The sequence below is a fragment of the Ricinus communis genome, chromosome 6 (assembly GCF_019578655.1).
Source record: "Ricinus communis isolate WT05 ecotype wild-type chromosome 6, ASM1957865v1, whole genome shotgun sequence".
Lineage (NCBI taxonomy): Eukaryota > Viridiplantae > Streptophyta > Magnoliopsida > Malpighiales > Euphorbiaceae > Ricinus > Ricinus communis.
Window position 1 is genome coordinate 23,842,796 of NC_063261.1, and position 16,790 is coordinate 23,859,585.

Sequence of the window (16,790 nt, forward strand, 5' to 3'; positions counted from 1 at the left end):
TTATTGACTGTTTTTGCCACATGTTAATTTTTTATTTGCAAAGTGACTAAAGTGAAATAAAATTAAAGTTAAATGATTGAAACAAAATAACTGAAAATTCTATAGTTAAAATAAAACTAAATACAAAATTCAGCAAGCAACCACAGATACCATTATCAAACCTGATTAAGTAAATTGATGGTGGCAGATAAATTGATTTGGCAAACCATGTAGAAGATGAATGTAGGCTTATTTAACTATAGGAAAACATATAACAGATGTGTAAACAGCTACTTAAATCCATCTTTCACTCTATAGAATATACAAAAATTGACTAAATTCTAATTAATAAATGTATTTTTAAGCTTTTAAATAGTTTTATTTTATTGAGCGTTTTAACTTTTATTTTGTTTCACTTATCTTTATATTTTTTTATTTTTATTGAAAATCTAATAGTACTTAAAGAAAGTAAAAATAAAAAATCAATTGTTCAATGATAAAAAATATTACGATATACATATATGGTCTAAAGTATAAAAATCAACATAATTTATATTTTATTTTATTTCTATCTCAAAATTATTATTGTTGAATTTGTAAAAATTGCACTAAGAATCTCAGTTCTACACCTTGGAAAAGTATGTTGTAATGAGTCAATTAGGATAATAAATAAAAAAATAATAGTTTAATATACAATATTCAACTTTTCTGCATTGCACAATTTGTTACACTCAAATATAAACTTGTTTTTATGAGTCTAATGAATGATACTATTTGAATGTCATTAACTCTTACCTTATATCCATAAGTGCATGGCATGTAAAACACATATCACAAAAATGAGCCATTTTTAACACTTCATTGTTTAGCATTATTTTCTTTAGTCTCCATATTCATGTCTATGGAATTTGAATTAAAATGAATACAAGATTCTAAAGCATATGATTTTCAAATTTGTTCTCAATGCGATGATACTAGTAAGATTAGTATTTCTTTTGCGAATATCATTGTGGTTTTACTATTTGACAATTTTTAATATATGATTTTTTTTCTAGATAAAAAGATATGTATTGGTTAAATATTATGGCACAAATAAATATTTCACTGTTAAAAAGTATTGATTTAGCAAGGATTTAACTATTTTCATTCAGATCAGTCATCATTATCATATTTTTCGTGTTTGATAATATAAATTTAGAGGTTAATAACTGGAAACGCCATTATTTGACCGTTACATTGATTTTATCTGATCAATGACTTCACGATTTAATGATTAAATATTGAAATTATGAGTTGTTAAGTTCCGATTATCAAACATAGGCAACATTACAATGATTGCTGATTGGAGTAAAAGTGGTTGAATCTTTGCAAGTCGAGACTTTCTAATATTAAAATATATTCTTTTTGTCATGATTTGTAACCACATATCTCTCTTTATTTGAGAAAAAATCACATATTAAAAATAGTAAAACAGTGAAATCACATTATATTTTTTATATTTATCTCTAATAATTTTATACCTAGATTGTAATTTATTGATAAATAGTTGTTGACTTAACTTATTGCTATTTAATATATATATATATATATATATATATATATATATATATATATATATATATATATATGAGCTTTGATGTTCTGAAGGATTTCAAATTTATATGTTTGAAAATCTAATATGAAATTAAATTGTTATATTTTTTGACAATAAATATAGTTAGCATGTTAGTTTTTAAATTTATTAAAAAAAAACCTTCTCTATAAAATGAGAAATAAACAATCATATTTTAAAAAAGAAAAATTTCGAACCATAGACATCAACCTCCGGCGCTAAACACTCAATAAGCTTAAATTTATTTTTACCTGGGAACATCATCCGGCAAGAAAATAACAAAGAAGACTTCTGCTTGAGAGAAAACAAACCCTAATTGACAAACTTTTCTAGCTCTTGACTTTCAATTTCAATTTTCAAATAGTCAATGGCATTTGTCTTTGATGATTGATGTTACTTGCAAATAGAAAGACACAGGTTGACTTTTGCAATTCAAGAACATATATATAATGGGAAACATTATGAAAAATAAAATAAAAAATTACATGGGATAACAAAATTTATGATATATACATCATTAACATGGACCTATTTACATGTGTCAAGAGGCTTTCTGCATATTAAGATGATTGATTGGGGCAACACAAGGACAATACATATATATTGACATTTCAGTCCTCCCTAAGTCATCTTTGGATTTATTTTATTCACAAGTCTCTCTCTCTCTCTCTCTTTCTATATATATATATCATAATTTATATGTAAATTTTTTATTTTTTTATAGTAAATATAATTAGTATGTTAACGTGTTAAGTTAGAGGTAAAAGATAAACTTCTTTTATAAAAATGAGAATCAAATAACAAAAGTATTTTTTTATCAAATTTATAGTATTAATATTTTTATTTTTATTATGTTAAAATATTAAAATATTATTTTTAAATTTTTTTCTAAAATTATGATCTTAGTTACTTTTTGGTTTTTGTTTGATTGTTTTTTTGATAAAACAATAAAAAAATAACTAAAATATAATAAAAAAATAACTGAAAAACCACTGCACCGTGATTTAAGATAAATTAAAAAAATATATTTTTAAGAATAAAAATTTACACATTAAAAATAATATATTTTTATTAATTTAAAAAAATTCAATTATTTTATTTCCATATGCATTTGAACCTATAGGAAATTTTAGGCTTTAAATTATCTAATTATTTTATTCCCATATATATATATATAGTTGAGAAACAGGATTAGCTGAGCCGTCGGGCAAGCAGTGACAGGCAGTAGAAACCATGCAGGGAAGACAAAATGAAGAGCCGACTAGTTTCTCCCTTCTTATTACTTTTACGCTTTCATTTAAATATTTGTTCTATAATAAATGAATTTAAATTTCTTTTATTGTACCCAAAACAAATTTTGACATCTCTACCGTATATAAAATTTATGCACAACATATTGAAATGTATATATAATAATAAATACATAATAGTAATTTTGTTGATTGACATATTTTAATACCGATTATTTTGTTTCTTAATTAAGACAAAAGAAAAATATAATATTGTGTTAGGTTGAAATCCGTAAAATTTATAAAATTTGTTTGTAAATTTAAAATTTATATGTTTTGAACAAAGTGAAAATTAATTTAAAATTTTGTATATTTAAATTTGTGTAGAGTTAATTATAACTAAACTAAATTCTAGTAAAATAAATAGAATTTCTAAATGAATTTAATATTAGTTTGTCAATATATTTTATAATATTGAAATGTCTCCTTTAACTTTATCATTTCTATTTTATTTTCTCTTTTATGTATATTTTTCAAATGGAACGAGTTTTTTTTTAATAAGTTTCAACAAAACATAGCATAAATATTAAATTAACACCTTATTTAAAAAAAATTTAATATTTAAACTAATTTAAATTAATTTAAGTTTTAATAGAAATTACGCTTCGCTATTGTATCGATTAGTTGAAAAGTTTATAGACTAGGGTTTTGGCTTGTTTGGTTGTGATAATGATCATCAAACTAAGTGGTTGCAACAACTCTTTGGACTAAATTATTCCATATTCTAAGTAAACTTGAGGATTTAGGTTTCAACTTTTATGCTACATAGCTAAAGCATTGTCTATATGATGATAAGATTGATACCTGAAATACATTCACATGATGTGACCATTTAGTTGAAGCCATTAAAATTAAACCATTCGATTTCCATAATGAAGCAAAGGAAGGTAAAAGCTAATCCTATGCTAGAATTCTATAACTAATAATCTATAATATGTATGAATGAATACCTCAAGACCCTGAAATTGCATTCAATTAATACCAAATTTGGTATTACTTGATCAAGATAACATAACAAAACAAATTGCCTATTTAAACTATTTCAAAAGAAAATAGAATTGATAATAATTTCTTTTGACCAACACATTAAAATTGTATATAAAATAAAGTATGTCATATTAGATTAGGACTAGATATTAAGATATAATTAACACGACCAAGTCTATATTAACATATGTTTAATTAAGTTTTGACATATATATGATTACTTAGTCAAAACTTATTATATATATACATATGAATCCATGCACCACCTAATTTCAACTAATAAAGATGCAGTAATAAAAAAATACATAAGTATAAACAAAATTAAATGAAAGTGAAATGAAACAGACAAGACCTTCCTACTTGTCAAAATCTAAAAAGCCAATTTCTGTCTCAAGTGGTGAGTCATATGGACGTTTTATATTCCTTTCATGCAATAAATAGTGCTTACATATATATATATACATGTAGCTTAAGCTTAGCTATGTCAATATGATCATAAATCTAGTCTGCTACTATACTACCCTCTTTGAAGGGAAAAAGAAGTGCCATTGCTACACTCAAAAGAAACCTTTTTTGATTTAAGTTTCCCCTCTCATCTCTACTTATTTAGGTTAAGTTCTTATTTCATTTGACATTTGCATCAGAAACATAAGAATTTTATCTTAGAAAAGGTTGTTCTCTCTCTGTGCTTCATTTTGGAGGTAAGAAATTTCCCAGTTTTCTTTTTCTTTGATGTAGTTTTTTGTTCATGCGTGTCAAAGGCTTTCCAGTTCTTTAGTATATTAGTTTTGTGACCACGAACAAAGAAACCAAAAAAGAGTTCATATATGCCTGACTGCAATATGTAAAATAAACATTACCCTTTTTTCAGTCATTGGTTTTGTTATTTTTACAGGATCATGAGTTTGTCTGCTGCTTCCAATTTGGGTTTTGAGCAATTATTAATAAATTATAAGTTTCTTTTTTATTTAAACTCTTTTGGGTTATTGGATTGAAATTAAGTTGAAACCTGCAGACTTGTTTTGGATCAAATGAGGAATGCTGTTCTTCCACTTGTATCTTCAGAAATCTACAACTTTGGTAATGATCTTTATGAATCTTGGGCAGTATGTGCTGCTGTGTTCTTGATATATAATTTATCAATAAAAGACAACAAAGAGCATTGGTTTAATATAGGGTTTGTGTTTGAACCATTTTGTTTCAGGGAGCAATGAGGTTCAGATGCCAAACTTAAACATCTCAATGGACAGCAAAGTGTATGCATCCTACTCCCATTTCTTAAGAAAAAGAAGAATCTTAGAAAATGTTTCCCATTCATTTCTTTAGCTGTGAAAACTTTGTCTCACTATGGTTGAAGAAAGTAAATAAAATAATTAGTATCTCATCTCTAGCATATTATAAAATTGAGTTGTTCTTGTTCCTTTCTGTCTTATTTGATTGACATAATCTATTATTAAACTACTGGATTAAAATAGTGAAATGAGCTAAAATTAATTGGGTTTGACCAAGTTAATTCATATTTAAATAGCTATAATATATACAACATGCAACATTAAATTTCTTTTTATTCTATGGATGCATATATTCATAGCTATACATCCCAAGATTAGTTAGATTTTTAATCAAAGCCTCACTTTGCATTTAATTATATGGTATGAACAGAAGTGCCTATGGTTCTAGCTTTTGTTTGGGGTCTAGAGCTATTGATGATGGTAACCAGCTTAGAAGTGGAGAATTTGTCATTCCTTATCAACACTACCAATCAGGTTCATTGAGTTTCTATCTGCTACAAACTCTATAAGTAGTATCCTCTACAATGGCCTAACTTGGAGTTTTCCCTTCTATATCTTGGCCATTTTAGTTTGGATTTTTATAATCCTACAAGGAAAAACTCTAAAGACTTTTGCCCTCTTTTAATTAGCAGGTAATTATCAGTTTACATCATCTAATAGGGACAACAATGCACAACAGTCAATTCATCCACAGCAATTAGTACGAATCTCTCTCATCTAAGTTTAATATTTAAAGGGGTTTTGGTTAATTAAGAATTAAAGATTGATCTTGTAATTTGGACTTTCAGGCCACAACAATGAGGAAAAGATCAATTGATGTTATTAGTCAATTGCACCAAGGAGGCATAACTAATCTAACGGAAAACACAACTTTTAGTGATTGGAAGAGTAATAAAAGAAGGAAAGCAACTTCCTTTGAAGAACAATGGCTTCACCAAGTCCAAAAATCATCTAATGTCAAAGAGCAAAAGGTGAAAAGCGCCCAACATCTATATGAACATGGAGCAAAAGAACAAGCTTTCATTTAAGAAAAAGAAAACTCTTTAGATTTTTAACCGAATTGAGAAATGCACTTCCTGTCAAATTAAGCTTATGTGTGTGAGTTCATGGTTTCTGAGTTCTGTAAGCTTTCTTGTGGTTTAAAATGCAGGTCACTGTAACGAGAAGCCAAAAACTAAGTGACAAAATCACAGCTTTACAAAAATTGGTCTCTCCATATGGGAAGGTTTGTCATTATATTTGTTCATTTTCTTGTAGATATGCCTCACATAGAAACTTTTTTCTTTTCATTTTTCTTACGAAAACATTTTCTCCTTTATATTTTTCAGCTAATGAATTAGAATGTTTGAATTTAAATGTTGCAGACAGATACTGCCTCAGTCCTTCAAGAGGCTTCTCTTTATATCAAGCTTCTTCAACAGCAAATTCAGGTATACTTTATCTTCATCTAATGAATAACATAATTTCTAAACATTCAATTTCCTTTCTTTTATGTAATTGTTGTTATCATTATTGCTGTTTTGGACAGAATTTGTTCCAGATGCTGAGTAGCTCATGCCCTTCACAGGTAATTGAAACATGTACTAACATTCTAAATTAATTAATTAATTATTTCAATGTAAAATTTATTCTTTTTCTTTTCCATATTGGTTTTGGAAATTTGATTTGTGGCAGAAAATTGATGGCGAAATGCTAGACCTACAAAGTAAAGGGCTTTGCTTGTTTCCTACATCAGTTATGCAGAAATTGTCCCAAGAACATGGTTTTGCTACTTGTAATGCCTACTCTAGTTTATTTATATAATCGGATTTGAGTAGCGGATACCTTAAGGGTTGGAATCAAATTCCATCCGAACATGAGAACTAAACTCGTCCTAATATAAATTATTTAAATTCGTCCTATTAAATTCAGTCGAATTGAAAACTTAGAAAAGTCTACCTTACTATGATCTCTGAACATGACCTATTACTGATAGCAATAATGTTTGATTGTTGTTTGCCATTGCAATAAAACCAACACCATTTTGTAAAGTTGAAGATGGATTCATGAAAATTTCTTTTTATGTTTAACAATTCGGTGAACCCAACCAATCAAATCAACAAGTAAAGTTAGAAATTTATACGTTAACTAGTTTGAATGACCTTTACGTTTAGTTTTTATCGAACCGGCCAAAATAAGGTCAGAATCGGCAAATTTGGTAAAAATAACTAGCACACTCTAGCAAATTCGAAATACTAGATTTCTCCTTTATTTTTTATTTTTAAAATTTTTATTTTAGTTTTTTAAAATTAAAATTTATATCTATTAAATTATCATTATTGTTGGACACATAAGCATTGTTTAATGAGAATTTAGCACTACAAAGAAATTTAAGGCACCATCATATAAAGAAGATAAAAACAACATAATTGTAATCAATCATTTTCAATACTAATCTTATCATCTAATAAACACATAAATATAAAATATAAACAATAAAAACCGTTGGCAACTGTCCTCAATTTTAAAGAAGGCTTAGGGTTGTTTGAGAGGTTTAAAAAAATAATATTTTCCTATGAATTCAAATTTTAATATTTATCATTTAGAATCACCAAGCTCAAGCTAAATCAAGTGTTTGTTAGATCCAGCTCTACTGAATTATAACTTTAATATTTAATAAGATTTTATTATGTCTCGTATAAAAGCCAAATTAAATCAAGCTCGAGTTTGAATTAGCATTCCAATCAAATAATTATTGGGTAAAAAAATAATCAATTTAATGAAGTAAATTAACTTCTGATTAGGGTTGGACCACTAAGTAATTGCTCAAGTCAAATACTAGGGCACCAGGGTTTGGCTCATTGCTGGAGAGCTATTTGAGATTAAACAGAATTCATTAGAATCGTCAAACTCGAGTATTTTATGATCCGAGTTGGAGTAACTCATGGGTAAATTAACTCATTTACCACCATCATGAAGCTCATATTAAAAAGAGCAATAAAGGAGTGGAAACAGTAAGGTGCCATTTTTACTACACCTTAATACCTTATTAGATTCCTATATTATAAAATTTATAAATACAAAAGTTGATCTAGAAAAGAGAATCATAATAAATATGGAGAAATAACAAAAATACCCATGTTTTTTTTAATTTTTTATCAAATTTACAGTTTTTTTATTTTATTTTTACTATATTAGAATATTAAAAATATGATTTTTTGATTAAAATTACGGTTTTAATTTTTTTTTTCTTTGGTTGTTTTTGGGTAACACAACCAAAAAACAACTAAAAAACAATGGAAAAACAACCCAAAAAATTGAATAACAATCACACCGCAAATTTGAAAAAAAAAATTAGAAAAACAGTATTTAAAAAAAATTACACAATAAAACAATATTTTTTATTGATTTTAAGATATTTCTAAAGAATTTTTAATAATATTACAATCATTGTTCTTCCGTGTTTCATTTTTATTTAATAGCAATTGACAATAATAGGCCGACTAAATTCGAACAGCCCTCACAATTTCAAAAATGCCTTCAACTTAATATCAATCTTTAATTTCATTGGGGCTTTACATTATTATAGCATCATGAATAACAAAAGAATTTGCATCCTTAATAAGTTAATAACACAGTAACTGAGTGTATGCTTAGAAATACAAGAGATCAAGCAACTAATATTGCTGGTAATTGAGAAAAAGAGAATCATAGTGAAAATTGGCATTACTTATTTAGGTTGGCTTTGAATGGAATTAGCTAATAGAGACTCTTGATTGGTTCAGGCTGCATGGCTACCTGAACAAGCTCAATCTGTTCATTTTTGTGGATTGAATAAAAGCCAGTTGCTGTGGAAGCAGATGTGTCTCTACCAACGTATTTGATGTCCTCGAAAGACCCTCTTCCTATGGCTTTCAGCGCAGTGTACAGACGGGGTAACATGTAACTGTAAGCACCTATGTTGGTCGGTTCCTCCTGGCACCCAATGATCTCAGCATCTGCAAGAATTGAAGTGGAGAAGAATGAACTTTAGAAGTCCAAAAGGCAAACTTAATTTATCACACATCTATGAGAAAATCAATAAACTTTTCACTCCATCAGGAAAATTTATGGCTATGGCATACTTGGACAGCGCTTCAGTTCTCTCTGAATGAGGTCATATGGGAACGGAGAGAGTTCTTCCACCCTACAAATTGCAATGTTTTTCCCGTTCACCCTGTCTCGCTTTTCATCAAGCTCATAATAAACCTGAAATACAATGAAAAATGTATATCATACATAATTGAACAATTTTCCTACTCTTTCAGTTTGATGCAGTGGTCTCAGGTAGAAATGCAGGTAAATTTTTCCTTCTATCATGTCAGATATGTTAACAATAAGACCTTTCCAGAGCAAAGAAGCAGTCGCCTGATGCCCTCCTCAAGATCAGAGTGATTATTTTGGTCCTTTACAAGTCGCTTGAATCTGGTTCCTTGTTTGTCAGAACCTGAGTGGCCTTGGACATCATCAAACTCAGATAAATTTGACTTGCAGGTTCTTTGGTGACATCACTACTAGAGGCTTGCGAAGTTCCCTGTGTATCTGAAGGAAGAAAGCTAGAAAATAAGTATGAGAAAAATGGTAGACGGTTGGTTAAAGTTCTGAGAAGGGATTGATAACCTGAATCGTGTATCCTCACCTGACGCCGCAAAACATGAAAGTAATTGGCAGGAGTAGTAACATTAACAACCTGCCAATTGCATTTTTGGATTCGCTTTCGAACTGATGATTCCATCTCAGGAACAACATATGGGTCATTATCACTCATCTGCCATCAGGTTGAGAGCCATATAAGCTCAAAGTATGTGCAAGGCTAATTAAAGGGCAAAAGAAAAAGAAGTCATATTATGTCCTGAACAACCTGTTACAGAGTGTTGTGAATAATAGGCCATCCTGCCATTGCTCAAAGACTTAGCCTCAAGTTGCTAAACATTTTTCATTAACCAACATGAATATAGGCTGTAACACCCGGAATTTTTTTTATATATTTAATAATGAGTTTTTATTTAAGTTAATTTTAGCTTTATTTTTATTCGGTTTAATTGGAATGATTTAAATACAAATTTTGAATGTTCATGTTAGATAAATAAATGAGTTATTTTCCATATCCAATTAGTTTGATTTTTAAGGAGTTAATTAAGTAAACTATTTGAGAAATGATTATATTTTGGTTATTCAAATTCTTTTCCAAATGTATATATATATATATATATATATATATATATATATATATAAATAAAATTATATATTGGAAAAATTATGGTAGAAATTATAAAGGATATTTTTATAAAAGAATTTTGGGAAAATTGCTATTAAAATTGATTAGTAGTATTAAATTTTAAGTTGGAAATTGATTATTTAATTTAATTGTGTGTTAGGACTAAATTGAAAATTTATTTTGGGAATAAGGATTGAAAGTATAATGTTATTTTTATGGGGTTTTAATGGAAATTTGTGAGCTTGGTATTTTGTAAATAAATATGCTCGTGGGTATTTTTGTAATTGTGTATTTTCAATAATTCGGATTTGGCCCAAATTAAATAGTTAGGGGCTTAATTGAAAGGCTAAAAAGAAGTTTGGGGGTTAAATTGGAATTCTGCGGGATGAAATTGTAAGTAATTAAGAAAGTTGAGGGACCAAATTGCAATAAGAAAAAGTTCGGGGGCCTAATGTTGATATTGAAAGGAATGGAAGTCGGGGAAGAAGAAGGGAGGAAGAGAGATGCTCGGGGGAGCGAGAGGAGCGCGGAGGAAGGAGTCATACGGGCCGGGTCGGGCCCGGTGGCACAGCAGGCGCATGAGGAGGAAGATGGCCGAAGCTTCCTTGCCGCTTCGGTGGTCGCCGATCTTGGTGCCGATCGACTCCTCTCGGCCTCGGCTTTGTTTTGGGCGGTGTCGCGGTGGTGGCCGGAAACGGAAGATCCGGTGGAGAGAGAAAGTAGGGGCAGCCGCGTTTTCAGCTTTTCCCACGAGCTCCGGAGGATGGACGATCGGAGGACGTATCCCGACTCTCCTCACCAAGCTTCGCGATGGCACCGGTTTCGCGGGCGATCGGGCTTCGTTTGTAAATCAACGGTCGAAATCGTCCGCAAATTTCTCCCGGATGATCGGGTGTCGGATCGAAAAATCTAAGGTGGATCGCCATCGGCCGCTGTGAGTCCGATGGTGTGTTCGGATCGTCGATCGGACTCCGGCGGCTGAAGGCGAGTCGACCGAGCGATCGAGCGTCTCGGTAATTTTCTCTGGCCGTTGATCTTAGAAATCCTTTGATTTTAAATTTGTGTTTATTGGGTTATATTGAGTATTTGATGATATTTGTGAGTCATAAATAATTGCCTGTCAGTTTGCTTGCCTCGTATTTTGTGCTGTGTGGCGGAGTCGGAAAATAGTGAAGTTTGGGGACCCGACTCCCGTTGTTTAAATTGTTGGATATTTGGAGTGTTCTTCTGGCAGGTCCTGGACCCGTTTTTACGGGGGGTAATGTTCGTGTTGTAGAGGAGGTTCACGGATTTTCGGTGAGAATTCTCCCGAGTCGAGATTCTTACCGCAGGAGTCTAGACCTAGGATTAATGATCGATTGTTTCATCGTTTTGATAAATTATTTTTCGTGACTAGATTGTCGGCTCGCCCGCCCTACCGAGGCACCGGAGCGAGCTAGGAGTTCGCCCCAATTCGCGAGTTAAAGTCATATATCGCTTATGCACGTGTCATGCATAAAATTTGATTTGCTACTGTGATTATTCATTTGCAATTTTAATTTTTCATTTAATTATTATCATTATTTTCATGATGCTTTTAATTATTATTTAAATATGTTTTTCCTTTATCACCAATTTTAATATTGCATGATGACTCAGGATGGGACTAGAGAACATAGGAGTTGGATGAGTGTTCCAATATAATATGAAAGAGATAGGAAAAGGGTAAAGAGGTAAAAAATTTGAGAAAGAAAGATTAGGACCTGCCCTGGTCGAGCATCGCTCTCTGGGCTTAGTAGAGTGTGGTTGCCGGAGTAAAGGTCCCTGGTCGAGCATCGCTCTCTGGGCGCCGGCTTATTTGGAAATTTAAGTGACCAGACTGGAAGTAAGGTCCCTGGTCGAGCTATGCTCTCTGGGCGCCAGTCTTATTGGATAAGAGAGCCGAAAGGCTAAGGCTGAGAGTTAAGTGACCGGACTGGAGGTAAGGTCCCTGGTCGAGCTTTTCTCTCTGGGCGCCAGTCCTGTTGGAATGAGAGGTTTGAGATGTTAAAGTTGAGGTTAGTTGAGATATAAGTGTTGAAATAAATCGAGATGTTAGAGTTGGGATTAGGGTTATACTGAAGTACTCCGTCCCGTTGCATGTGGAATAAATTTTGTTAAAGCATGGCATGACACATATGTTTTAACATGACACGTATGGTTCGCGTGATTTATTAATTATTTTAAAATTAAATAAGGTGACATTGAGATATTTGAAACTGTTATAGATATATGATTTTAACTCACTCTAGACCCATACCTCATTTTTTACCGCTTTTCGATTCGTGACTGTTGGTTCTCCTGCGACTCTTATTCAGTAACCCGACTCCTTCATCATCGGGTGATGTATTTGATTTGGTATGTAAATTGGTAAATTTTAGATTCTCCGCAGTAGTAATTAGTAGATGTATCAGTTGTAAATTTTCTGAGCTTCGGGTCTCGCCTAGTTTTTCTGGTAGACCGAAGTAATTTTGTAAAGTGTAACTATTAAGATAATTTGTGGTTTTAATAATATTAATTTGAGATAAAATTTGTTTAAATCAGTGAGTGTCAGGCTTACTACCGGTTTCGGTGGCCTTAAGCCTACCCATTCCCTAGTGCCGGTCACGGGCCCACGGGTGAGGTCGTGACATAGGCCAAGTCAAGTAATCTATGGTTGTAGAAGCAGGAAACCAATCAGTTATAAAGCTACACTGCAATGTTGGTAAAGATATTACCATAAGGAAGCACTCCAATCGTGCGCTTGAATGTTCAGGACCTTGACCATCATAACCATGAGGAAGCAGAAGAACTAGCCCACTTTGTCGTAACCACTTTGACTCCCCACCTCTCAGAAACTGATCAAACATCGCTTGAACTCCATTAGAGAAGTCACCAAATTGAGCTTCCCACATAACCAGAGCATTTGGATTCTCCATAGAATAACCCGATTCAAATCCAAGTACACCGAACTCCAAAAGAGAGCTGCATGCAAGAAATTCTCACGTTTAGATAAAGCAACTAAATACCAATTAAATGAGAAATTTCTAGAGCAATAGTAATTCAACTTGCTTCTATAGCATTTTTAAGAAAGTTGCAACTGTGAAATAAGAACCAGTTTAAGATTCTGCCAAAGATATTTAAAACCTGAGAAACAAATAGGAAAACCTTTTCATCATCTTTTCTATATACTGGAATGCAATAATCTTCAAATGGGAGGATATTGAAACATATGATGGCTGAAATGAAAAATTCACCATAGAAAATAATGATAAAACACAAGAAACACAGCACTTAAAAACTACAAGAATTGAACAGAAAGTGCCCAACTGAAAACATTTGAAATTTACCAAATTTTACCTGAAGCTCACAGTTAACATCTCTTCATTCTGGTCCAGCATGATATGATTGAGAGGGCAATACTGCTTCCCTGACCCCTGATCATGTACCATAGCATGCCGTTGACTGAATGTACCTCTTTCAACATCCTGACCACTGAATCTAACATGGCTGCCTTCAAGTAGCAATGTTGCAAAAGCTAGAGCTTCAGCTACTGCCAGTCAATGCCCTCACCAGTCTCAGAAATGCTGTGATTGCTTTACCAACTGTTTTCAGCACATCTCGGTTTATCCTTTGTAACATCAGGAAATTTCAGAGATACAAGAACAAATAAAAACTGATTAACAAACTTGCATACCCGGTATTCCGGATTTGTGAAATCTGTTCAGGTGACTTGAAGCCAGACCACTGAGATGAAAGCCACTCACGTGTTTTACCAGAATAATATTTGCTATTGGAGTATTCTTCGTTGAGTATTCTGTTAACCTTTCTGTGTATCCTATCAGTGACTTCTTCTGTTACCTCTCCAGATTCTAGAAATTTATTTTCGTATATTTTAAGAGAAGAAGGATGCTTCTGAATAACCTGTTACCACCAACTCCAACTCAGAAATATAGTATTGAAGTTCTCATCAGTGGAGCGAGTGAGAAATCAGGAAAATACATATAAGAAGGCCCTGAGAAATATATGGCCAAAAATCATTTTAAGAGAGTAAGTTACCTTGTACATTTTCGGTTGCGTGAAAGATGGTTCATCAACCTTATTGTGCCCAAATCGGCGATAGCATATTATATCGACTACAACATCAGAATGGAAAGTCTGGCGCCACTCTGCTGCAAGTTCGCACACATGAGCAACTGCCTCCATATCATCTCCATTTACATGGAAAATTGGGGCATTCAAGGCCAAAGCCACATCAGTACAATACCTTGAAGATCTCCCTGACCTCGGATCAGTGGTGAAGGCCACTTGATTGTTCACTACAATGTGTATAGTCCCACCTGTAGTTAGGAAGTGCACTAAGATGTAAAGTTTCATAAACTACACCTTGCCCAGCAAAGTTACCATCCCCATGGATCAAAACAGCCATATTTTTGTCCTGTCAGCATCATCAGTTAGTACTGCTTTGCTCTGGTTTTTCCAAGAACAACTGGATCTACAGCTTCTAAACGGCTCGGATTCGCGACCAAAGACAGATGAATTCTCCTCCCAGCTCTAGTTGGCCTATCATATGAAGTTTTCAAGTGGTACTTAACATCTCCAGTACCTTTATAAAGCCCAACCTCATCCACAGTTTTTGCATTCTTGTCAAACTCACTAAATATTTGAGCAAGTGGTTTCCTGAAAACATTTCCCAAAACATTCAATCTTCCTCTATGAGGCATTCCAACAACTATATTCTCTACACCAAGATCAGAGGCTCTATCAAACATTTCCTTCATTCCAGGGATAAAGTCTCTCCACCTTCAAGTCCAAACCTCTTTGCTGCTTTCATTTTAGTAGCCAAGAAATTTTCAAATTCTGTACTCCATGTTAATCTATCTAGGAAAACCTCAAGCTATATCTCACAGGTTCTGGAGTTTCAATCCTGTCTCTAAGCCAGTTACATTTCTCACGATTATCAATGTGCATATATTCGTATCTGATGTGTCCACAATAGGCCTGTTCAAGCCTTGTTAATATGGATAGAAGAGTCATTACAGATCCGTTGTTTGACGAGAACCCAGACGTATTCCACACTCCTAAAAAGAATTCCCTGTCAAGATCAGCTTCTGCAAATCCATGAAAAGCAGGGTCCAAATCATCAGGAATTTCACTTTCTTCTAGGTCCAACGGGTCTAAATTCGCTTTCGTGTGACCGTGGACCTGATAAGCTCTAACCAGCAACAACAAACGCATACTTTCTTGTATTGTTTGACCTGAAATGCCTGCAGGTGTTGCTGCCTAACCTACAAAGTTCTTGAAGAAATTGTCCCAAGACTCATCTATGCTATTTGGGTTAGCTTCCCAAGCCCTTTGAAGCTCTTCTAAGTACAGACTGCTTGAACCATCTAAAAAGTTATCAGTTAGCCCAAAGAGTTGCACAGACCGAGTAGTAGCTGCTGGTTGCAAGTTTGGTCGAAAGATTGTGCTTCGAAAGCTCCGATTCTGTGAAGGAAAGCTTTGTATTCTTGTAGCATATGATCCATTCTGAGATAGAGATTTCCTGATGGCAATTCTTGCCACAGTATTAGCAGCTCTGAACCAGGCCATTTCCTATCAATCTCAAGTATCAAAAAATTGGAATTCACTCAAATGTAGCATTGAAGCTCAAGCATCACTCAGTCATAAAGCATTGGTTTCTTCTCTGTGGAAAACATAAGAGACAAATCTGAAGCAAAATGACCTGAAACTTCAAATTTAGTTACCACGATCCTTTTACTTCAGAAATTTAGAAAGAAAACGGGGATTGCATCCATTGAATACCTGACTTCTGCACTACGAGGTAAGCACTCAATTACTAAGTATCCCCAATAACATTTTCATGATTCCTATGATTTTTAATGAGCTAAAAAACTTGAAATGGAAACAAATATGCAAAACTGAGATGCATAACAATTTGCAATGACATTCACATAGACACAACAATATGGAAAATGAAGTAGTTATGTTGGTCACAGAAACAAACAAAAAAATTACCATTCAAGACTCCAAGACTATAAAGACCTTAACATCAGGGAGTTTGGTCTGATCCAAGAAAGTCCTAAAATTTGCATAGGAACCCAAGATTTTTATATTGTCATTTAATTCCATCAGAAAAGAGAACAGTTCAATATGAAACGAGAACAAGATTTAGAAAATTGAAAATGTTTAAGGGTCATATAGAATACATACATTACATGCATATAAGAATTTATATGTATACGACAACGATCAGAATACAAACATGAATACTTTCACTTGATTTTGATTCATGATCATCACATTGGCAGTGTGTATAAGAAAATATTTCTTTGTCACGAAATAGAGGAGATTGAGTGAAAGTGGCAACTATTCTTTTTCTCTTTAATTTTTTTGAG

The 16,790-nt window shown here is 32.4% G+C and overlaps 1 protein-coding gene and 1 pseudogene across 3 annotated transcripts; one reads left to right on the forward strand and one right to left on the reverse strand.

The window, feature by feature from the left end:
• The first annotated feature begins 4,359 nt into the window (after positions 1–4,359).
• On the forward strand, positions 4,360–7,069 carry LOC8265985 (transcription factor bHLH133). Of its 3 annotated transcripts, XM_048375919.1 has the most exons (11): positions 4,360–4,568; positions 4,763–4,794; positions 4,883–4,947; positions 5,072–5,123; positions 5,530–5,633; positions 5,789–5,859; positions 5,948–6,130; positions 6,310–6,384; positions 6,524–6,589; positions 6,688–6,726; positions 6,834–7,069. In XM_048375919.1, the coding sequence occupies exons 3-11, from the start codon at positions 4,899–4,901 to the stop codon at positions 6,960–6,962; spliced, it is 768 nt and encodes a 255-aa protein (XP_048231876.1). In that variant the 5' UTR covers positions 4,360–4,568; positions 4,763–4,794; positions 4,883–4,898; the 3' UTR covers positions 6,963–7,069. The 3 variants fall into 3 exon arrangements, with proteins under 3 accessions (XP_048231876.1, XP_015580400.1, XP_015580402.1); XM_015724914.3 differs by lacking the exon at positions 4,763–4,794; XM_015724916.2 differs by lacking the exon at positions 4,763–4,794 and having other exon boundaries at positions 4,364–4,568; positions 5,792–5,859.
• A 1,427-nt stretch (positions 7,070–8,496) lies between these two features.
• Positions 8,497–16,071, reverse strand: LOC8265986 (annotated as a pseudogene).
• Between the last annotated feature and the right edge of the window lie 719 nt (positions 16,072–16,790).